This window comes from Opisthocomus hoazin, chromosome 1, assembly GCF_030867145.1.
Source record: "Opisthocomus hoazin isolate bOpiHoa1 chromosome 1, bOpiHoa1.hap1, whole genome shotgun sequence".
Lineage (NCBI taxonomy): Eukaryota > Metazoa > Chordata > Aves > Opisthocomiformes > Opisthocomidae > Opisthocomus > Opisthocomus hoazin.
The window spans coordinates 32,051,861-32,076,533 of record NC_134414.1 but is presented as its reverse complement, the minus strand read 5'-3'; the positions used below and the strand labels follow the sequence as shown (position 1 = coordinate 32,076,533).

At 38.4% G+C, this 24,673-nt stretch overlaps 1 protein-coding gene across 1 annotated transcript in view; it reads right to left on the bottom strand.

The window, feature by feature from the left end:
* Positions 1–24,673, bottom strand: part of FREM2 (FRAS1 related extracellular matrix 2) — a 143,468-nt gene that overhangs the window by 22,437 nt on the left and 96,358 nt on the right. Inside the window, exons 7-16 of the mRNA XM_075420795.1 lie at positions 16,278–16,427; positions 14,335–14,544; positions 13,889–14,086; positions 11,718–11,882; positions 11,458–11,640; positions 8,960–9,090; positions 7,846–8,004; positions 6,652–6,955; positions 3,864–3,995; positions 2,907–3,238 (exon numbers count right to left, since the gene is read on the bottom strand). Of these exons, the coding sequence (XP_075276910.1) occupies positions 2,907–3,238; positions 3,864–3,995; positions 6,652–6,955; positions 7,846–8,004; positions 8,960–9,090; positions 11,458–11,640; positions 11,718–11,882; positions 13,889–14,086; positions 14,335–14,544; positions 16,278–16,427 (1,964 nt within the window). The remainder of the gene's footprint in view (positions 1–2,906; positions 3,239–3,863; positions 3,996–6,651; positions 6,956–7,845; positions 8,005–8,959; positions 9,091–11,457; positions 11,641–11,717; positions 11,883–13,888; positions 14,087–14,334; positions 14,545–16,277; positions 16,428–24,673) is intronic.

Here is a 24,673-nt window from a genome sequence, read left to right as displayed (position 1 = left end):
AGGAGCTCCCTTAAAATTAAGGTCCACATCACGCAAGGTATTGCCAGTTGTGTTTATGAAATCTCTCTGTCTGAATCAACAGTGTTATCTTTGACCAAACAGGTACTGGAGAGCTAGAATCAAGCAACGGAATCTTGAGCTTAAAGACCTAGCCAAAATACCTGGTAAATTCAAGCTGTTAAATTTGCAGTGGTAGCAGGATGTGGTAAGAGTGTTTTTGTTGTTTATCTGTTCTGTCTGTATAATAGAACTTAAGCTTCCTTTGTGTGCTAAGAAAACATGGTGAAAACCATAGCTGCCAGCTTTCCTCTCACTGAGGAGGATTATTAATTGTTCACTGAAGGAGAAAAAACCAACAATGGTGACAACCACAGAGATAGGGCACTGACTGCCTCCCCTCTCAGCTGGAGGGGGTCATGTGAAGATAAAGACCAAACTTGGAGAAGAATTAAATGGAGGCGGGGGAAACAGGGAGGGCAGTGAAGCGCATACTGGCTGCGGGGCAGCGCTTCACTACTAGAAGTAATTCAGCTTGATATTTCACTTAACACAGCATAACCTTTTAGCCACAACCTACAAGGCACTAAAGGATGACTTCAGCAGCAGTTTCATGTGTCTCATAGCTCATGCTCATCCCTCTCTGCTTTTAAGTGAGGGTTCTTACTTAAAGTATATAACGCTTCTGGAGCTTAAAGCAAGTACAGCTCTCATCCTCGGCCACATTACTATTCATGCATGTCCTCCACAACTGAATATACAGGCTCTTTTCACTTACTAAAATATAAGAATGCTGCTTACTTTCTCCTCTGTTTATGTCCACATAGACGTATATAGGTTTTATTTAGATACACATTTGTCTAAATCAGCCCTTCAGCCTTTCCCTTAAAGGACACAAAAGTATTTAAAATGGAAAGGATTCAAACCAGCTCTTTCTTTATCTTCACTGTGGGAGAAGTGGCTTGCATTGGTCACAGGGTCAGAAGACAGCTGCTTGGCAGCTGTGTGTGCTTGTGCACTTATGATTGTGTTGTGTGGGAAATAATATATGGTTGCATATTGCATAGGCATAAGGAGATAATCAAAGGAATGATGAATTGAAGAAACAAAATCATTCTAAGAACAGTGAAGACTGCTGTCATTTTTATCTTGTGGGAATGTGCAAGGTTTACATCCCACACTTGCATGCCTTTCCCTTCCCTCTGACAGGTTCATGGTCCCAGTGGATTGTACCTGTAAGAAGATCTGCTTGCAGCAGAGGGGCAACCTCTAGCAGGTGCGCTGACAGTGAACTTCCAACGTCAAGACAGAGACCTTGAACTGGTCTCTATAACAGACAAGGAACCAAGACGGATGACAGAGCATGGAGAAGGTCTTTGTATCTAAGAATAGCAGAAGCTCCATTTTATTCTGGTTTTACACTTTACAGAGTATATAAACTCTAGTTAAAATGGCCAGGATTTTAGGAAGATGACCAAGATGATCAAGGGCTAAAGAGAGCCCAGGGCAATTTCTTGTCCAGTTCGACCACCTGTGAGCACCCACAGAGTAAAGTGGAGTTTAGGCATGTATGTATTTAAAAAAAAGAAAAATCAGCTTATCTGATTAGATATCTATATGTCCATTGGCACTCATGCTTTCAGTAAAATAGCTTTGCTTTTCAACATGCCCACAGGTTTCTTTGGGCAATGACACACTTTTTTCTCATCTATTAAGGCCTCATGTCCTCTGGGACTGACAAAGAAAAAATTCATGCATAGAAGACTACTGAGGTCTGATAAGGAGATGGGTCCCTGGCAAAATGAACCTGGTAAAAAGCAGAGCAATTAAGGCCATTTCACACAGCAGCCTCATCCTTTCCACAGTGATTCAACAGGTGATAACTGTGTGGTAAAGCTAACTCATTAGTGAGCCAGGAAAGTGAGTTAGCTTTACCACACAGTTATCATGCTATGGACTTCTCTGAAATGAGGTACTGCCTTTCCAGTCCGTCTTCCAGCCTATAGGATTAGTCCCCAAAGGGACTTTTCTGTGTCATAAAGGATTGATCTTCTTAGCTACAGCTTTGGTACTCCAGAGTCTGAGTGAGACCAGACAGACTTATGTCATAATTATACAAAGAAGACATAGGGATTAACATCACTGTCACTACACCAGAAGAAATGCTGCACAATTTACTTCCACATTATTATGGATTTCTAGAAATAATTTTCCAAAGGACACATGAAGGTCTCCTCCAAGCTCTTTGTTTTAACCCCCCCAACTGCTTTCACAGCTCTGTTCTTCAGCCATCCCATACTGGCAGCTTCTCTTTGCTTCCTGACCAAGGAATTTTCTGCTGGGTAATGCAAGACCACTATGCTGTCTGCACTGGCAAGTCTTTGCACACAGTGATCAAGAGATCAGCAGAGCCAAGCAGCTGGTAGGGCAGTGCAGTCCATTGTTACCAGCAGGAAGGCTCTTCACTTTTTTTTTCAACTCTATTTTAAGATATACCATGATTAATACTAAATGGCCCAGTACTGTCAATGTGCTAACAGCAATCCTTTAGAAGTTTTAAATTCTAAGAGAAGACTAAAGTGGCTCACTATACAGTAAAAGTGTGATTGATTTGTCCTAAAATACTTCAAAACGGTATTGGGAAAAAATAGCGGCAATTTTAATTCAAACTAAATGATTCCCTGATTTCAAGCCAATAAAGATCTCACTTACAACCTGATAGTACTTAATGGACATTGATAGCTTTAAGGAATAAGCTGGCCATAGGGGAAGCCTCTTTTTTGTCCAGAAGAAAATCAACACTTTTCAACTAAATTAATTCTAAAGCCACTTATTTCTAGAATAGCTGCATTATAAGGCAAATCTTTCATTTTAAGAACACAGTACAAAATCAAGTTACAGTTTCATACCTGCCCATCTGTCCCAATGGTGCCTCCACAGTCTGTCAGGAGCTCAGACATGTCATAATAGCTAACAAACTCCCATAGACAGGCTTCCAGATTCAGATTGCGGTAGAATCGTAAGGTATTGAAGCCTCTAATAGTTGGGCTGTATTGATAGGGAACGGTCTCTCCAATCACATCTGGATTTTTGGTAGCATCAGTCAAGAACCCATGGTGGGTCTTCACTTCTGTGTAATCCAATAGGTTGGAGCATTTATGGTTTCCAACTCTAGTTCCATCAGGACTAAGTGTCAGCTCGAAGTTGGAGAGCTCTCTTGTAGAAATAACAGGCAGCATTCCTAAAAAACATTAATTTCTATCACTGTCACTGAATTTCAGTCATCAGAGTTGCTTAATTTAGCCAAAGTTTGATAAATACTAAGCATGTCACGCAGTGCTTCTGTATTTTGTACTCATGGTAATCAATGTACTTTAGAATTCAAGTAAAGATGATCTGCTAAGTGTGTGTAAGAATGTCACCCACAATAATTATGTCTTTATACTATGAAATGCAAAATATATAATTTCTAAATCTCCAATATATTTTTCAATCAGGATTTTGTGTGAATTTTTCAGAAGCAGATAGAAATTAAATGGCTTTATATCTTTTTAATGAATAAATTCTTCCTCGGTACGTCTCTATGGGCTTTAAAGGAGTGAAGTGTAGGCCTAGCCCAATTTATGTAAACTATGCAATTAATATGGAAACATTTAATCTTTGCATCAAGGACTATGTATCAATACAGTAACTCATGTACCTTGCTGCAAACTGCACTTGTACATTCATCACATTTTTTCACAGGTCTCACATGTTAAAAGATTATATTATGATTTTGGATGTTTAAAATAACATGATTAATAACATAGCTCAAATAACAGCTTGCTGTATGACTTCTCTCAGCTCCAGAGCTGATTTTATCATACCATCAATATGTGGCATTGTGACTGTCAGTTTGATGAGATTGTTGTAATCAGGGTCTTCTGGGCCAGTATAGCGCAATTTGGCTGAGAAAGGTTCTGCTCCAACTACCCCTGACATACGAGGTTGACAAAGACCTAATGGAAAAAAGAGAAAGTAACTTTACTTTCAGTCCAGAGCAAATCATCTATACTTTCCCTTGCATTATTTTTAGATGCAATTTTTCCACTATATATGTTTCCAAAACAAGGATAATTTTCTGGAATAACAGGTAGTGCTTTGGGCAGCATTTACCAGAGGTTTGAACAGGAATTTATGCAAAAGAGGATTCAAACAGAAATCATTACTTGATCAACTGGATCACATTTTCAAAACCAGGTGATGATACTGCACATGTAAGTTTTCAATGGCCTATGCCAACCATACTTGCAGAGTTAAGTGTGAAGTGCCACACTTTCTTATAGAGGTCCTCAGAGGTATATGCTTTGATTCCTCGCACCCCCTTAAACACATACATAGATTTACAGAGGATACCTGACCCGTGTTCAGTTGGTTTTGGCACTGGGTTGGGATGTGCTTTCGTAGGACTCCATGAGCCTCCTGTTCCATTAGTGATCAAAATGTAATTAGAATAATTATGTCATAAACTAATTTTAGTTGGAAGGATCTCTAGAAATACCATGCTCAAAGCAGTGCCAGCTTCAAAGTTAGATCAGGTTACTCAGGCCCTTGTTCAGCTGAGTTTTGAATTTCTCCAGGGATGGAGAATCTATAACTTCTTTTGCCAACCAATTCCAGGGTCAGTTCAACCTGTTCTAATATAAACCGTGGTTTGTAACATCAGATTAGGTATGTAATCATATAATCAGAGATATATGCAACTTTCAGTTGCATGGTTTAATGCAGAAATGTCTGTAATCTGGCCACAAGGATAATAGCACATTGTTATGTGATGGCCAAAGGATCACAAGGCCCTCCAAGAAAGACACGAGCAGTAGTGGAAAATAAGAACAATTCGCTTTGCCCATGTTCTGCTCTTTGTTCATTTCTGAGGGATTACTACAAAAGAGGAGGCAGGGCTCTCCCCTTGGAGAATTTATTGGTTCTGGTGGACCTCAGTCTGGCTCAACGGCTCCAAGTTGGAAACTTCTGGCATGAGGAAACAAAATTTCTCTTCTGCACACATGATAGTTTTCTCATTCTTTTCTCAAATGCAATGAAGATGTGCTAAAGAAGCTACATACAATTTTTTGCACAATCTGACTTACTTTTGAAAATTTGGTCTATGCATTGGATGTCAAGCATCCTCAAAGTTGAAAATATATAGGATTTTGGCAGATTACTTTGATCACTGCACTTGTTTCAAAATATCATCGAACAATTCCCTTTATGTTGTACGTGATCTTCAGCATTACTGGCTTCCACACCACAAGTTAGCTCAGGTACTGGAAGTAACATATGCACGATAATTCAGTCCTGAGCCTGAGCTAATCAGCCCTGCTAATTTGTCAAGTGTAATCCAAATAATGTGTTATAACACTACATAGCCAGTCTGTTTCGCATAACCAAACTAGCTCACCCAGCACAAGGTTGTCTGTCTTTAACAAGCACTGCATTGCACCTTGTAGACAATATCCTGAGACAGAGTCCTTTTTAGGGTGTAGGATTCCTGCTAGAGCAAAGAAAGGCGACTGGAGTCTACAGTTAAAATGTGCAGTAAAGGACAGGGGTATACAGAAATTCCACTCGTTAAGCTGCTTAAAGCCCTAACTTTGTAGAAAACAAAATGTTTTAACTAAAACATTTAGTTGGAAAGGCCAAGGAAATTAAAATGATATTGCAAATGAACAATCATATAATTTATTATTTACTGTAAGACATCACAAAAACCAGCAGAGTTAATGTAGCTACAAAAGAAGCAGAGATGACACAAAGAATGTAAAATGGCTGCAGAAGGGTAATAAAATACAACTTTTCATAATCTAGCTTGATTGCTTATAATTACTCATTGTCCATATTATACAATAAACAAAAGTATCTGTGATTTTTACAATAAAATAGCGTATACTATCACACTGTATTTGTGTGCATGTCAGTTCTGCATCTCTGCTTCATAACATTATTCAGTACAAGTTTCATTAAAAGAGTTGGCTGGGCAAAGGAGGTAGACTACAGTAACTCTGCTGGCTGAGAGAATGCAGCATTAATTCAGTATTGATTAGGTATCAGAGAATCAGAAAGAGACCAAGAGAGTATCAGAAAAAGAAGAAGGATGAATATTATGAACATGCAACTATGAAAAAAAATTTGTCCATGCCCTGTTATTGGACACAAGTTTCTTTAGTCCTTAGTCAAAGAAGAAACTGATTCTGAGGTGTCCAGTGATGCCTGAATGCCAAATGAAGCTTTTCTGCTGGCTAGACATTCATAACAGCACTCCTGTGTGGATTCTCCAATGTCTAATAGGAGCTGCTATATTACTACAGTTGAATTCAAAAGCCAACAGAAACCACATTTCATTAATTCTAAAGCACATCATATACTGTTCTACTGAACATATAAGTGTGCTATGTGGATAATTAGATATGGAGAACCAGCAAAGATGAAAACCATTTTCTTTACACAATTCTATTCTGTGTTAAGGAGAGAGTTTTTGCACCACCTCTATGAACAACAGAAGAAAAGCTGAGACTGTACTGTTAAAACACCAGATCATGTCATCAGATACTGTTAGGATGGAATTTGGGATCCAAAAGAGGTCTGGAGGTTTTGCAATAGGTGATGATGTCTTACCTTCTGATGTGCTTATAGTTACAATAGGACTCATAAGCTCAAGACCCTCATTCCCATCTGAATTCACAGCACGAGCCGCACACTGGACACGAGAACCAGCTTGAAAGTAAATGGAGTCAAGCGTAATCATCTTGGAGGAAGTGAAGAAGGTATCAAAGTCAATCTCCTTCATGGGGCTGGTCACACCGTCAGGACCAGTGGGTGCACTCACAAGCCACCGGTATTGTGTCAGAGTGTTATTGATGTTCTCGCTGGCACATATCGAACCAGTCTTTTCAAAGTCTTCATATTTAGGATTGCAAGCCTGCAGAACAAGGCAGATATGTTAAAAATTTAATTGCTTGATGTCAAAGGAATTTTAATTTATCAAAAGTCACAATACTCAACAACATGTAACTGACGATCCCAGTAAATCTCTTAAGAAATTACCTTATTTTGACAGTGATACTTTTAGCATTGATATGGTAGATTTAAAAGGCAGGTCTGATTATGTTTATTGAAATAAAAATTACTATCTCAAATTATGGTTTATGGGTGAAAACCTAACATAGTTATAAAGGCACAAACTACACTTCCACATGCTACTTTAACTTCAGTTTCACTCTTTGATCTAATTCTGCAAATATACTTTACATTTCAAGATTTCTTTTGGTTTTATATTTAGTAGAACCATTCGAGACATGATCCATTCCTGTGCGTAACGAACAGTGTGAGAAATAAACTGCAGATGCAGGTGGACCAAAACCTTCCTCAATGCATATGAATGTTCATGCAAACCTTTCAGTTGCAAAATTACAATGAAAGAAGCCTGTAGTACTTCAACAAACAGGACTCATTTTTCATTCTGTGACACTCATTGAAAACAATGGCTCATCTGTTGTCTCCAGTGATTTTAACTCTGCAAATTAAGGCAAGACAATGCAGGAAATAGTAAGGTCATGCAAATATAGATACTGTGTGAGTATTAAACTATTCTTAGTGATGAACAAGTGAAACATCTTTCTATGCTTTTTGTCCTCCTGAAAGTTGATTTGCTATCCAGACAAATTACATTAGCTCTTAGGACAGTTCTAGCTTGAACTCATGTGTGACTCACAACAATATGGATTGATACTGAGTGCCTAAAATCCAATTGCTCCTTTTAACAACATTCTTACAATGATTTTGTTCCATCTTTCCACAAGAGATACTCACTGTGATACAGATGACAGGATAGCCAGCTATGGGACTGGTTCTTTCTTTGGCTCTAGCAGTATCATCATATATCAAAAGGGATGCAACTTGAGGGACAGAGGGAAAGGTGACATCTGCCATGCTGTTCATTTCCTCAATGTAAACAATGGCCTTGGCTGTCTGACAATGAAAAGGCAGAAAAGTTCTCTGTGAACATTTAAATAAACAAGGGGATTCAAGCTGGACCTTGATCAGCATATGTCTAGCCTTTGAAACATTGTCCCAAAAGTTCTGAAACCTCAGCTGGATGAGCTATTGAGGAAAGGATTTGAACTCATGGAAAAGAGGAAGAGAAGATTCCTGACCCTCAGCCAACCCCCCTTTATATACTGAGCATGACATCTATGGTATGGAATATTTCCACTGGCCAGCTTGGGCTAGCTCCCTGGCTATGCTCCCTCCCAGCTCCTGCACACCTGCTCATTACCTGAAAAACAGAAACTGAAGAAAGTCCTTGATTCTTAGCAACAACTGAAAACTTTAGTGTTATCAACATTCTTCTCGTACTAAATTCAAAACACAGCAGCTACTGGGAGGAAGATTAACTCTATCCCAGATGAAACCAGCACAGGGCCAAAGACTTTGAAGAACATTTTACGCGGAATCAGAGGAATATACTGTTTATCTTAAAAGTATGTATGATATAACGCTAAATAACAAAGCATGTGTGGCTACTGCAACTCACACAAGAAGAATAATATTAACATGGTTTTGACAGCAGAAGTTGTATTTCAGCTGATTGCTCTTTTTACAGCCTAGTGGTTATATTGTATTGCCAGCCAGTGTTTCCAAGAGGACATCAGTTTTTAGGACTGATTTTATGAAGACAATGTGTCTGGAATGGTATCTCGAAGATTTTAGTTCTACATAAGCTCTCATTGTCTCTATGACCCCATGAACCTTATTTTCTTGTCAGAAAACTGTTTTAGGTAGGTGCTACTGTGTCAGATGGGATGATGCTCTTTGTCCAAGATGATGTGTATAAAGCTTAAAAGAAGAGTAAAGCTATGAGCTAGAAAGGAAGAAGATCTGTTTACCATAATTTGTTGTTGAGGACTTTGCATGCATTTATTACCTGTATTTCTGCGACCATGTTCTCATCAGGCTTTAGGTGAACAGTGAAGGCTTCTCTCATCTCCCTTACTCCATCAAAGAGAACTTCAATCTCCACAAAGTGTTGTGTTTCACCCTCCTTAAACTCAATTTCTAAAAACAATGAGATACTCAAAAGTAAATCTGCCATTGATAACAAGCTGTAATTCTAGGCCCAGCCATGAAAGATGGCACTTAATACTCACTTTTCCAATTACAGATGTTCATATATTTAGTTTAACTTATCTGATGCTAAAAATAATAATAATGAATAGCAGTGGGCACATGCAGATATCACTGAAAATAAGGCAATTACCACCATCAACAGAGATTTACAAAGACCAGGATTTAATCTAATAGAATTTAGTATTTTGAAAATAATCTGGGACTAATTATTACATAGATATTGGTAACATGACTAAAAGAATGAAGAATTCTAAAGAAGAAGTATTTTCAATGAATACTCAAACAAATGCATTTTAATATAATGGTATACAACAAAGGTAGAGCACAAAGTCAGAGTTATGCAAAATGGTACTGCATTTTGAACAGCATTGTCTCTGAAAAAGCTTCTGAGGTCATTGTAATAAGTTCATTCTAAGCTGACAGAAGAGTAGTGTGAGTCTTGGATGTGTTAACTACTGAAGGAAGCAGAAGTACAGAAACTATTTAACATTTATGTATGGAATGGATAAGACTGATACTAAAATAGTAGGTGCATTTCTACTATCTTTATTTTTTAAAGGATGTCAAATTAACTGAAGATAGCACAGGAATGACCAACAGAAACTGAGGAGCAGAAGAAAAAAAAGACTTGCAGAAAATGATGTTCTGATTAGTATATTGAAACACCATCACAGACAAAAAAATATCAGGTGCTAAAGAGTTCTGCACTCTAAAGGGAGAGGCACAATAAGCAGTAGTGGATGAGAGCTGAAGTATATATTGAAGATAAGGCACAGATTATAAGAAGTGATAGGGACTGATCAGCGAAGCAAAATACTAAGAAACACTCATCCTCTCCAGTGCCTTCAAACCAAGACTGGGTGTCCTTTCTGAGGGACATACTTTCTCTGACCAAAAGTTATTGGGCTCAATACAGAAGTGGGGGAACTGCGAGAATCTTGCAATCCATAGTGAGTCTGCTTAAGTGATCTAATGATCCTTCCAGCCTTAAAGTGTTATTAAGCCCAGAAAATACTCTTTGTGGTAACAAACATGCTGTGTGAGAGCTAAGAAATTTACTGAATTTCAGCTTGTCACACTTCCTTCAGATAACTCAGTTAAGGATGTGGGGTTTGCGCCCATGGCTGAATACACAGGATCCCTAAACTCACAGATATTCTGAAACCTGTGGGGAAACCCTGCAGATCACAAACACTTTGCAAAGGCTTCTGGGCAGAGGTGCAGAGCCTCATGTTCTGTCAGTGCACATCAGGGACAGGGTAAGCAAGGCAATGCATATAAGTAATCCATCTAGGATAAGTATTAGCTGACATGAAACATTCCTGTGGTTTTTGAGGATGAAGAACCAAAACTCTAGAATGTAGGAGGCAAAGTGACTGGAATTAGCAAGCTCTGGGCTGACAATCTTTTCATTGCTAACAAATTTTATCTTCAAATATCACTAGTGGGAAATGCATCTTCTTCTATGGAATTTGGAGATGGCCCAGTGTTGTTGCTGAATGTTCAAAAATAAATCCTCTCTTTCAGCTGGACTGGACACTAAAATAGTTTATCCAAAACTGTGAAAACACTTCAAAGCTGTGAAAACACTCCAGGAATGAATGATTAATCTTAAAACACAGATTACAGAATCACAGAATCGTAGGGGTTGTATCATGTATTATCATAAACTTTAGAAGAAAAAAAATTCAGAGCTGCAAACTCTGTTAGTCGTTCACTAAACCATGTGGGTGGGCGATTAATGAGAATAAGTTGATCAGCTAAGAAATCTCTCATTCTGTTGCACTACTTCTCTCCTCATTCATTACTAGTAGGGAGCAGTGGGCAGTGAATTGCAGAGATACAGAAAGAAACCTTAATTATTGTGAAAGTAGAAAAATAAACAGAACTAGACATGAATTCCTACATAGAGCAAAAGCCATTAGCTTAATGAATTGCTTGAGAAACAGCTACACAATCATATCCTATGAGCAGATGCTTCTGCAGAGTAACGGTATTACACTTTGCAAATGCTGCTAAGGTGGCACTCACACATTTCTTCCACAGTTATTTTATCTATAGATGTTTTAAAAGGAATCACAATTCTTTTGCAAGTATCTTCACTGATATCAGTATTCCGAGAGCAATTTGGCTGTTGCCTACCACATGTCCATACTGGATTTGAATAGCAAAACATATTAATGGATGTGGTTGCAAAGTATGCTATTCATAAAGGTATTTCATTTTTCAAGCACTATGTTACAGTCATGCATAAAAACAAATAGTAGGAAGCGATAATCATCTGAATGAACCTACCTTCTGATATAGGGTGATAGTCTTCTCCAGAAGTAGCAGATCCATCCTTTGTATGAACTCTCACGACAGAAACCTTAGAAGTGTCTCCCAGACGAAGCACTGGGATTTTTACAACTGCTACTTGCCTTGCGTCCTTTGGTTCACTCACACTAAATTTGGCCTCACCAAACTTAATAATAGCCTCTGTAATTAGAAGAAAAATGTTCTTAGAGCACACAAACGGGCTTCCAAAAGCCATTAATAACAAAATAATTTCTTACTGTCTGTGTCATCCCGAATCTTTATCAGTGTCTCATTTTGTTCACCAATACAGGCACCAAAGGAAGAATCACTTCTTGGAGTGCCAAGAACCAGACGTAGTTCTTCCTCTTCTTCATGGAAAGTATCATCCATAAGCACCAGTGTACAAGGCTTGTCAGTTTCACCTGCAATCATTCTGAAGGTAATATCATGCAGAACTTAGGTATTCTTTGATCTATTTCAGCACTTCGCTCCAAGCTCAAGGAACCACAGGCTGCTTCTGCTGGCCAAGGCATCCACCTTGACACCATATAAGTTAATGAGTAATGACAATAGTGAAAGAAGTAGTAATCATTACCTTTCTATGAAAGCTCACTACCAAAGTGAAATCTCCCATTCTCGGACTTCTATAAGACAAGTTTCTATTTGGTATAGCCACTTTGCATGTATCATCCCTTTTGTTTTGTCTTGGAATAAAATATTCCTTTTCAGTGACCTCCCATCACAGCACGGATTTAAAAAATAAATACTTGCATGAGGAAGCACATTAATAGAAAATTCCACTAATACTAATAGTAATTTTGTCCTGAAGTTTTTTATTTCAAGAATTTCAGGTCTTTTGAGACACTTTCCTAATGTATGGAACTTCACTTATTCTTCCGTTTGATTTTAATGTCTTTTAAACTCCCACTGGTTCCAAATGAGAATGAATATCGCCTTAAAATGCTTTGGAGTTGCAAAATGCTCTATTTGAGCACTCACAGATCAACATGCCTGGATTTACTAGAAGTTCTGAGACTCTGAGAAAAAGGCATTGGCTTTGGCCTTCTACAAGGGCAGCAAGAGTCATGAGTGGCATGCAGAGTGTCAGGCTCCCAGTGTCAGACTCAGTGGGCTCATCATCACGAGAATGACTCCTACATCCCTTACAAAAGGAACAGCATAGGATGTGAGCTAGATGAGGTCAATTTACAGTAATGTTTCACCATTATGCATGCAAAAATGATCAAGGCTTTTTGAGATGAAGAACCAGATCAGGATGCCGACTATGTTCATTTTCTGAGGTGTTTTTTCTCCCCTATAGAGATAAATTATTCATTAGGAGGAGAAAAAAAAAATATCAAAATATTCATCCTGCTCATTGTTACATAGGAAATGTGAAAACTATACTGAAATTGCTGCATCTTAGCAGGCCTAGGAAGTTTATGGAAACAAGATATGACCCACGTGCTACTGCCTTCATGGAGCAATGTTAGAGCAACATTCAAAAAACAAGAGGAAAGTCACTTCCTAAGGGGCCCAGATCCATTAATCCTAACAAGTTGGACTCTCTTCCCTGGTTGCACAGAGGCAATGGCAAAGGCATGGAGTACACGGCAGCACTAAAAGCTGAGGCCAGCTCTAAAACTCACTTTACAGGAAGACTGTGATACATGCCTGTAGAAATATGAAACTTCTCATGTCAGTAATAAGGGCATACCAAGGATTTCACACTGAAGACAGAGCTTGTTTAAGGTTTGTGAAATATATTATGTGTGTGTAAACTTAAAAGACTAAAAGTTTAAACTGTCTGCACAAATAAGGGATTCAGGCAATATTCTTTTAAGGTAGTAGCACCCGTTTTATTTGTGTTTCATATCTGATGTGAGATATTAAGTACGTGATACTGGTGAACTACCTCAGGAAAGAATCCCAGGGAAAAAAATTCAAACAGAAATTAGAGTTATATACCTGTTGAAAGGTCTATTACTCATTTCAGTGCAAGTCAAATGTATTTACCAGTAATCTTAAGAAAGAGCAGAGCTTCTGAAGTTTCCTTTCTGACAGCAGGTCTGTGCTTCTGTTATTGTGTTACTCTGAACCTGTGTTTGCTAGCATGGATCAAAAAGACTCTGGCACTCAGGCTGGACCTATGTGAAGATATGTCCCTTTAGTTGCTATTGATTATCCCTCTAAATCAGAAGTGAAGCAAAAAGAGACATCATCTATGTGCACTCTACCCACTGTGTATGGAAGAAACCTTGGTTTTCCAGAGCAGTCTTTTTGGCACTATTTATGAGAAGACACAATTAAAACAAGACAACAAAAGCAATGCAAGGCAAAACAAAACAAAACAAAACAAAACAAAACAAAACAAAACAAAACAAAACATAGTAGACTAAAGGCTTATAAAATAAGATCAAGAGCTTACCAGGAAGGAATGTGATGATGGAACTGTCAGTATTAGGACGCTCTTCAAAGTCCATCATCACCTGAGCTGAACCTTGCCTTGTATAGCATCTCACAGTGGATGTGTATCGGATATCCCCACTCCTGTAGATCATGGCAGAAATCTGTCCATCATTTTCATTGCCTACATATACAGATTCTTTAAACTGCATCTTAGGCACTGGGGAGAAAAACATAAAAAGCATGTGTAAAGTATAATTGCAAAAGCTACTGTGTCTTCCCTCCACTATTTTAAATTTAGTCATGTTACATTGCACCATATATATAGCATAAGCAGCTAGGCAGCAAATGACTTAACACATTGTCTATAGCAAAACACGTGTTATTCAAAAGAAGAAGTGCTGTCTGTGTATTGCAGTCATCCATCTCCTGCATAAATCTGAAAAGCTACAAAAAATTATGACTCACAGTCAGAGACTGAATCATTAATGAAGATGGTGGTCTTGCTGGGTTCTCCAAGCGCAGCATTCATGGGCATCCTTAGTACAAGCTCGAACTTCTCAGTTCCTTCTAACACCGGCTGTCCAAGGTCATCCAGAATTACCACACGAAACGTCTGCATATTGACTCCAGGGGAAAAATCCAAACTGCGACTGATGCCTACATAATCTACTCCAGCTACCAATGAAAAGGAGAGAAAAAATATCAAATTAATAAACTGCATTACATGCAATTAAAAAAAAAAATATCTGTCTTTAGGCAGTTAATTTTAGATAAATCTATTTTTTAAACATAATTTAAAAATTTGCTAGATTTTGGCAGTCATGTAAAGCAAAATATCTTTTGACAATATAAGTTGAACTATACAATAAACCAAACCGATATTAAGTCACTTTTTGTTTAGTGATACAAGTCACAAAATGGGGCTGATTCTGTTCTGTTGTAACCCAACATTTATTCCACTGAAACTAATAAAGTTTATTGTGAGTGAGAATTGAAACTAAGCATAAAGCTTTGAGAGAGATTCTGGAGGTGAAGCAAAGTCTTTTAGAAAGAAAGTTCATATTATTCTGTAATTAAGATAAAAGTTTTGAGACTATTATGTAAAAAGGGAAGGAGATAAGGCCAGTGAGCTGACTGCTGCTCAGAGGGGTTGTGCAAAACATAATGAATGGCAATCAAAAGAATCAAATTTGGCTCAGACCATGTCAGGTGGGTCTGGAATTGTACTGTCAAAGACAGACTGTTCTGGGTTTGGCTTGTTTTTATGTTTTGTTTTGTTTTAAGCAAAGCAAGACAAGCCAAGCCACAAAAAAACAATGAAAAGGAAGCACACAAAACAAGATACTGATTAAACATGACACTGTATCTTGGAACCAAAGCATTAAAGGTGTGTGGGACCTCAGTGAAGGACTGAGTTTAAATGCTCATTTTGGGGGGAGAATAAGCAGCAGAGCTGTTGAAACAAAGCTTTGGGGGAAACTGTTTCACTGAAATTGAAATAGGGTTTGAAATTCTCTGAATTTGACAAAATTGGGCAAGATTAAAGGCCATTGTCAGATGGGCACTTGGGTAGAGTCCCTGATGCTCTACCTCAGAGCTAGGCCTCTAAGGCAGGATGTCAGGACTGGCAGCTCAGTGCAGCAGATCCACTGTGTAAGACCAAGAACCATGTTCATGGCTTTACAGGCAGCCAGCCATGTCAGAACTTTCAGACTGTGACCAACAGACCAGAGAGGCCAAGAGCCGTGTCATTTCCAGTTTTGAATCCTAGAAGTGCTGGCACAATGAATTAAGATTCTTACTGTAAGGAAATTTTTTTTCTTCCAGAATTAAAATAAGTATTCAGGATGAGATAAAAACATCAGATCATATAAAGCAAGTTCAGAAATCAAGTAATCATGTACTTTTTTAGACTTCATAATTTTCTTTTTCGTGAGAAATATAATGTTTATTGTATATGTTATGTATTATACATACCTAAGATGTTTAGATATTCCCGAAATAACAGTAAACTTTTATACAAGCTTTCCCCACTGAAAATTAGTTGGGAAGATAAACTCTACTGTCCATTTACACTCAGGATAAGCATCTAAGGAAGATAGTTTTTATGCTGTTTCTATATGAGTGTCTTTGTTTTAAGCATTGTGATTTGTGAAAAAAAAATAGAGTACACTGACACTTGATTCTGCAGACAAAAGTTCTGTGAAAGCATCACTGAAACACAGAGCTGTAGCAATCCTCTTGCTGAACAGGTTACTAGATAATAATTTCTCATTGTCTACAGTAAAAATGAGAGGAGCAAACTCTGCACGCTGCCAGTGGTTATAACTCTGTGCCCAGAGTATGCTGTTGAGGCAGTAATTTGTTCTTGAGATGTATTATGAAACCAGAGCAAAACAATGACTTACCCTCTGCAGTTACTGGTTCAGATTTGCGAGACCTCACTGTAACAGAAGCAGCTTTAGACAGATCTGTTCCAGTCCTCCAGACATGTACCTCAACATAGCCAGCACTCTCGTCAACATAATATTCATCATTGCCAAAGTAGAATGCTGGTTCTGGTGAAAGAGGAATTAATGTCCATAAAAGTGTCTTTATCTTGTGTTGACGGTAACAAGAGCACTTAAAATCCACATTAGACGATGGAGAGCACTTCATTCTTCTCAATATGTGAAATAAAGCTTTTTTTTAAGGTTTAGAATTTTTCTGGTATTTTTGGCTTGTTTTCAAGTATTGGTTTGCCTGTTTTGGAACAGCAATTGTTATATCGGTACTATGCTCTTTTCCTTGCCTCCTACATTTTCAGCTTTGTGTGTCAGCAGGTATGATCTGTGTGCAAAACCAAATGTGTTATCTCACAAAACTTTTTTGAGCTGGGTCCTGTGCACAAGCCAGAAAATTCCTTGCATTTTTCACTTTGGTGCAAACAGACAAAGGTGAATATAGATAACGAAACTTAACTTGAATGTTCTCACAGCTTCATGTTGCTAAAACCAGACAGGAACATGAAATATAACTGCAGCTCATTTTGGAAATGCTTTCCAGCTAACCAAAGAGGCAAATACTTAATTTTAGATCCCCCGTACCTAGCATTTAAAACAAAATCAGTCTTCTTTCATGTAAACTGGAATGTGAATAGTCTTTTATCTTAATATTTAAGATCCACAGTTTAGAAGAAAGAAGAGCAAAAAGCAAAGGAGGTTAAGTGTTATCCTACTTAACAGACATATTTTTTATCCTTATTTTTCCCTCCCTTTTTCAGTTTTTCTACCCACAGCAGTCTCACAAAGTAAACAGGCTTAAGAACATAGCCCAGCTTCATCCTGGATGTATATCAACTCCGCTTTGCTGTCCCTTCCATTCCTGTTTCAAACATATAGGAGTAAGCACATGCAGCCAGTGCCTGACTTTTCTCATTGTGCAGCAGAAATCATACCTACCTTTCCCAATGGCTGGGAAAATTAAAGGTAAAAAACATAACCGTTAAAAATACAGAACAACTACTAAGAGCAAAAGGTTACAAATGTGCCAATGGTTAGATAAAGTAGTTAAAAATATTATCAAATCTAATACATGTCATTTATTAAACAAGCATCTTCAAAGTTTAGCACACTTTCCCAAGTCTAATATTAGTTTTCTAATGCTGTTATCTCTATACTGATGTCCTAGTAGTTCTGGAATTAGATCGTGACTTGGCTCCGCCTCATTTTAAGCACCTAAGTGAGAGGTACTCACATTCATAGCCTGCTTTCTCTCAGTTTTCAAGGACAAGGACAGGCAATTCCAGGAGGTTTCCCATAACGAGCACACAGAAAGAGAGGTGGAATGGCAATGAGTAAAATCTGAGGAATCACAGATCTGAGGAGATCTGGAAGCATTCTCTTCTACGGGAAGGGACTGTACAGGGACTATACAGGGAACTTAGATGACCTGCCTTAAACTAAATGGAAGATGTAAAAGAAAATGTTGTTGGTTTCTTGTAGAGCTATCCTAATGCTTGCCCTACTGCCACCGAAGAATCCTCATGCACTGTTTGTTCCTGTAGTCACAGTCAAACACAAAAAAGCCTAAACCCTCAGTTATCTTAGCTTGTACTCCAGAGTGAGTTTTTCACACTTTTTTGAGGCATGTATCTTCAATGAAAGACAAATTCTGCATGGTTACCCATCCTAGGAAACAAATCCTTACAAATGTTTTGTAAGTTCATTTCCTGTAAGCTGTGTTAGCAGCTCCCCAGGGGAAGTAGCAAAGCCAAGCTACTAACAGGGAAAGCATTGTCTTTCTCAGGTCACTGCGGGAAAACATTCTGCTCAATGACTGCAGGCTCACTTACAGTAGGTCTTTAATCTAGTAATCACTCTGGAGAGAGACCACTGCAAATTTAATGGTTCCTCTTACAGAAATAAGATGAAGGGATTTTTGTAGAGGTTTTTTTTTTTTCAGACGCACAGATTTCACTGGCATAAAGTTACAATAATCAGAGGAGAAAGGTTAGGAGCTTTAGTCCTAGGTTTCTTGGCACAGAAATGAAATCTTTGTCTTGCCTTTGTACTTACACAGTCAGGAGCATATATCAACTACAGCACTAGTCAGTCATGAAGTAGGAAAACAAACACACTTCTCATGCTGTTAGAAAAAGGTGTATCTTTGAATGTATATCAGCAAATCATCAAGGTGGGACAAAAATATTTATTTCCAAGGAGGCTTTTTTTTTGTTTAATTATGTCCTTACAGTCTGATCTAGAGGGACATGACAAAAGAGTAGGTTGGTTGTAAGATATGCAAGGTGCCTTGATCAGTTTAGGCTGCCAGTGCAAATAATACGTAAGGCAGGATAGTTAGGACAGACACAAAACAACAGAGTCTTCTCTGCTAACACCCAAATAAGCCTTAATACTAAAGTGATTTTCAGTGACACATGTTTCCAGTGAGAGATACATCTATATACGTATATATTCTCAGGAGGAGAGAAATAATAGAAGAAAACAGGACCTGCCACACTGACATACTTAGATATTGGAATAGAGGAAGCAGTCATTAAAACTGAACTCATGCTTGATCTTTTCTAGTGGTGGTAAACCGTTTTTTCCTAAAAGCTTTTGCCTTCCTTCTTTCCAGGCGCAGTACAAACAAGGCTATGATGTGAACACTGTGAGTTTCCAGAGCTAGAAGGAATCCGCTGTGGTAACACAAAAGGTGAAAAACTGCTTTGTAAGCTTACCAGCCTGTGCCAGTACAGTCTAGACATTCTAGTGCAATGCTGAGTCCAAAGTAATGAGTCCTGGTGATTCACACAGCCAATGTGCTTGGACATAACAACAGAAAAAAAAATGGCCAGATTTGCTCTGGAGCTGATTTGGTTCATATCCAGACAACATATATGTCCCTACACAATCCTTACTTGCATTTCAGTATCATAGCTAACATTAAAGCACTGAGCTGCTGAGTCTATATTTAACACAAGAGACTCCACTATACCAAACATGAAGTGGGTGAGTTGTAGATAGACCAGTTATGAACAAGAGTTCCATTAGATTTGAGAAGGAATGGGCATTTACTGTTTAATAGCAGTAAAGGTCAACTTCTATAATCTCTCTCGTATATGCATGTTAATGGGAGCAAAAGAAAAGCTCAGAAAAACTGTCCATTACAAAAAGTTTGTATTATAATATTATCAAAGAGGACTAGGTAGCACCATTGTACAGCTATTTACACATACTTCAAGCTATGCAAGCAACTGAGCTTTCATTTAGCACAATGAATTTAATTTTCCAAGTAATTCATTTTTGCTGAATGTTGTAGAAGCAGGGGTCAAGATTACAGTCAGAGCTCAGTTCTGGAGCACGTACCTATTGTGCAAACGCCAATAGCTTTTTATTTGATGTAGTCAAAACAGATTACTTTTCAAATTCATATATTGTAATCTTAACAGCTTTCATCTTCTTAGCACTGTTGTCGTAACTTTTGCAATCAAAAAGTAAATTCATCTCAGAATCAAAATTACTAGTTGCAGCCAAATTGCCACACACATTATCTCAAACAAATATCCACATTTCCATTTGTCTCAACAGTCGACTTCTGTTTAGCAACTCACAATGGCTTTTTTAAAGGATATTGCAAACATTATAACACGTAAAAGGACAGACTCAAATTAATGCAACCTTTATCAAACCCAGTTCTATTTTGTAAGAAAAAAAAGAAAAAACACCCTTTTTTTTTTTTTTTTTAATCTACAAAGGCAATGCCATACATTGACTGGACTGATTCATCACTGAATTACTCTCATTTTATGCAACTTAACTCAGTAACTTCAGTGGAGTAACACAGTGTGAATCGAAATCAATAACTGCTATAAAAATATTATATATGATTCACTTTTAATTAATTTATGATACATGCTAATTCAGTATAGAACTTTACATTTTAACTTATCCTTTATGTTAAAGTGTATCCATGCCTCGGTTTCTCTACACATAGTACCATCACAAGCAGCACCTGCCTAGCAGGCCTGGAATGCACATTTAAACTCTCTGCTAAATGAATAAGTAAAACTCAAAAATGACCAAAGCAGCACAGTGAAGGAAGTAGACTACAGTCCTGGCTGCAAGACTGAGTGTGGCAGTAAGATGGCTACAGTGATACCCCGTCGCTGGTCACCTACTCTTTCCTTTTGTCAGTCCCATCCCTGCTGCAAGGACAGCCTGCAGTGTACGTTGCAGCCTGAAGAACTGAGCTAATTCTGATTTTGTTTAATGTCAGCTTGCAACTCATAATGGTTTGCTAATAAGTTACAGAGTAAGCCTGAATCATGGAGAGTAAAGAGATCTGAGTGCATGAAGCCATGCTGTAGCTCAACTCATTCAAGATGTGTGCTTTTAAACTGAAGATGAATTTTACCACCATTAGTTAACTATTATGCACAAGATGGTAATAAACAGCCTTAAGTTGACTCCCATCTATAAATGGCATTTCAGGAGAAAGGCTAATGTGTGAGGTTGACTATTATAAGCGACCTTGGAAGCAGTTCATTTACCTTTGTCGATTTGCTGAAAAACATTGCTACCTTTCCTAAATACCAAATTCATATATGCATAAACTAACATGCACATGAAAATATTTATTAGTAGAAGTAGTATTGTTATGATCATTGCATGCGCTCTCAGGTTGTAACCTACAGACCTTGATATCACTGGAACTATCAGAGGTGTCAGAGCTTTTCCTATGTTCACATTCAGAGGACAGGGCCAAAAGATTTATCCTGCTACAAGGACATCAAGCTCAAATCACTTGCTCAAACTGATTCATAATACAAATAGTTGCCTCGTTTACCAGTATAAATAAAAATATGAAGACTAAAAGCTGAAGAAACAAACACTTTGGAATTTGGGGACACACCCAAATGTGATGGTATTACTTGCAGAAACCATCTGATTTCATGAACTGTTTTCCTACTGGCTAGACCTCCCACAGAGCATGAAACCAACTCAGAACCTTCTACATGGTCTATTTTTAAAAACAATGAGATTATTTTTATGTAAGAGGCCCAGTAAATGGCATCAGTAACAAACTCTCAACAAACTGATGAAATAGAGGCAGGCAGATAAATGGGAAGGCTTGGCAGTAGTATTTAAATATACCACACACGAGGTACCTCACAAGGAGGCCAAGCACGAAGGAGCTCACAGTCACTGATTCATACATGAGACAACAAATGAGGACTCCTACAAACAGAAATGATAGGAGAAGATGAGCAGCATTTTAGAAATCACGTTACATAAAGATATAGCATGTAGCCATTTCTAAATATGTTTTCCACATTTTAACTGAGTAATTAGTTTACTACTAGGCCTTGCAGAAAAAGCACTCTGTAGAAAGGATCTGAGTGTAATAAGTATATTTGCAAAACCAGAGGTTTTCTGAGAAGAATACTTTCAATTCAATTCTTCCAAAGTGTGTTCCTCACACTTAGACTAATATAAAGAAACATAACCACAAAATCAGAATAGCTCAGACTATAAATATTTTCCTTCAAATACCTTGTAACATCATCCGCTTAGATCATGACCCTGATCTCTAAGAATATAAAGCCCAAGGTCATAATGACGAAAATTATGTTTTCTCCCCAGTTGAGATCTCCACTGGTTGGCAAGTAGTACTACTAAGGCTTTTGAATGATAAAAAACCATTTTGTTGTTTGGTAATAAGAGCTGATAGGAAGATGCTGAAGACATTGCGGAGACTCAATAGCAAAGACAGAATTCCTGGACCTTCATAACAGTAAATGCATGCTGAAAATCAGTGAGCTCCTTGTGCAATGAAAGCTATTAGACTTTGAGAAAGAGGATATAACAATATTCTAAAGATGAAAATAAATCCAAATTGTGCATTTTCTGAGAGTAATTTTTCATAGAATCACAGAATAGATTAGGTCAGAAGGGACTTTTAAAGACCATCTAGTCCAAGCTCCCTGTCATGGGCAGGGACATCTTCCACTAGATCAGGTAACACAAAACCCCATCCAACCTGACCTTGAACACTTCCAGAGATGGAGCATCCACAGCTTCTCTGGGCAACCTGTGCCAGCGCGTCACCACTCTCAGAGTAAAAAATGCATTCCTTATGTCGAATCTAAACCTATGCTCTTCCAGTTTAAAACTGTTGCCTCTTGTCACTACAGGCCCTGGTAAAAAGTCTCTCTCTGTCTTTCTCATAAGCCCTCTTTATATATTGAAAGGCCACAATAAGGTCTGGCCAACGCCTTCTCTTCTCCAGGCTGAACAGCCCCAACTCTCTCAGCCTTTTCCCACAGGAGAGGTGTCCAGCCCTCTGATCATTTTCGCGGCCCTCCTCTGGACCCATTCCAACAGGTCCATGTCTTTCCTGTGCTGAGGGCTCCAGAGCTGAATGCACACTCCAGGTGGGGTCTCACAAGAGTGGAGATGAAGGGCAGAATCACTCCCTCACCTTACTACCCTATAACCACACTTCTCTTGATGCAGCCAAGGATATGGTTGGCTTTCTGGGCTGCAAAGCGCACGTTGCTGGCTCATGTCATTTTTCTTCCACCATTATCCCCAAGTGCTTCTGTGCAATGGAGGGATACCATTCATCCCTCAGTCTGTGCTGATATGAGGATTGCCCCAACTCAAGTGCAGGACCTTGCACTTGGCCTTGTTGAATCTTATAAGGTTCACATGGGCCCACAGCTCAAGGCTGACAAGGCCTCCCTTCCCTCAAGCCTATCAACAGCACCACTCAGCTTGGTGTCATCTGCAAACTTGCTGAGGGTGCACTAAATCCCACTGTCTGTGTCACTGATGAAGATATTAAATAGTATGGGTCCCAGTATGAACCCTTGAGGAACACCACTCATTAGTGGTTTCTCTTTGGTCATTGAAATATCGAGTGCAATTATTAGGATGAGGCCACCCAGCTAATTTCTTATCCATCTAACAGTCTCTCCATTAAACCCATATCTCTCCAGTTTGGAGGTAAGAATTTTTTGGGGGAGGGCTGTGTCAAAGAAGTCTAAGTAGATGACATCCGCGACACTTCCTTTGTCCACTGATGCAGTCACTCCATCATAGAAAGCCACTAGATCAGTCGGGCACGATTTAGCCTTGGTGAAGCCATGGTGGCTGTCTCGAATCACTTCCCTGTCTTCTATATGTTTCTACACATCTTTCAGAAGGATCTGTTTGTTCCACGATCTTACTGGGAACAGAGGTGAGGCTGTTAAATTCACTTTAACAAAATGAATTACAAATCTGAATCCTATCAAAGTAGCAAATGTGTTTGGCTTCATTGAAGAATAAAAGAAGAAGGAGGCATTACTATTATAACTATCATTACTACAAATAGTGCACAGAAGAGAGATAGCATAACCAAGAAATGTAAAATACTTTATTTCGCCTGTGGCTGTTGGTATTTGTATATAATTTCTGGCACAGCTTGTACCACATTTTTTAAAGAAAATTATGATCGTATCCATTCTTGTGGATAGTTATTAAATCTGTTTTTCTGCATATGTGTATGCACAGACTTTTCTGGATTGGAGACATCTTGACAATATCACAAGAGAAAGATAAGAAAGACACTTCCCCAACTCTGATTTTAGATTTTTGCACTTTTACTATTCAGTCACAATATTAGTTATGTTGAGTTTGCTTAACTGGCAGAAACAATTTCTTATAGGCTTTTCTGCCCACATACAATGAGGAGACATTTAGCCCACTGAGATCTGAGAAGAAAAATATACAAGAGATCTTCCATGCTTCCTTTAAAGGAGCTAATGTTGATGATGGGACTTAGCACAGAATACAGAACAGAGGTGAAAATAGAACTACAGCCAGACTCATCAGACCACAAAAGCAGAACTCTAATGACAGAAAGTATGCCCTGCTGTATGTTAAAAGTTCTTGAGTTCTCTCTTTTGGACTTCTGACCCCATTTGTGTGGGAGGGAAGAGAAAAGAGTTGCCTGACAGACATTAATGTGAGATAACAACTGAGTTAATCCTTTGAGGATTTACACATTCAAGAGGAAAATCAAGGTCAAAAAGCCCAATGGGGTACACTGGTTACTCTGTTCAGTATCCTTTGGGTCTTCAAAGACTGAAGAGCAAAATGGCAAGGTCTCAGTATAAGGAGCTTCAGAGGAAGCACAGTGATCTGAAGAAATCTTAGGAAAATGGAATGCACCGAGATGTCCTACAGAACTTGATGATCCAAATCTTAAACACACAAAGCACTCACTGCGTCACTAAATTCACTCCCTAGGATCACAAGCAACCAAGAACAAATGA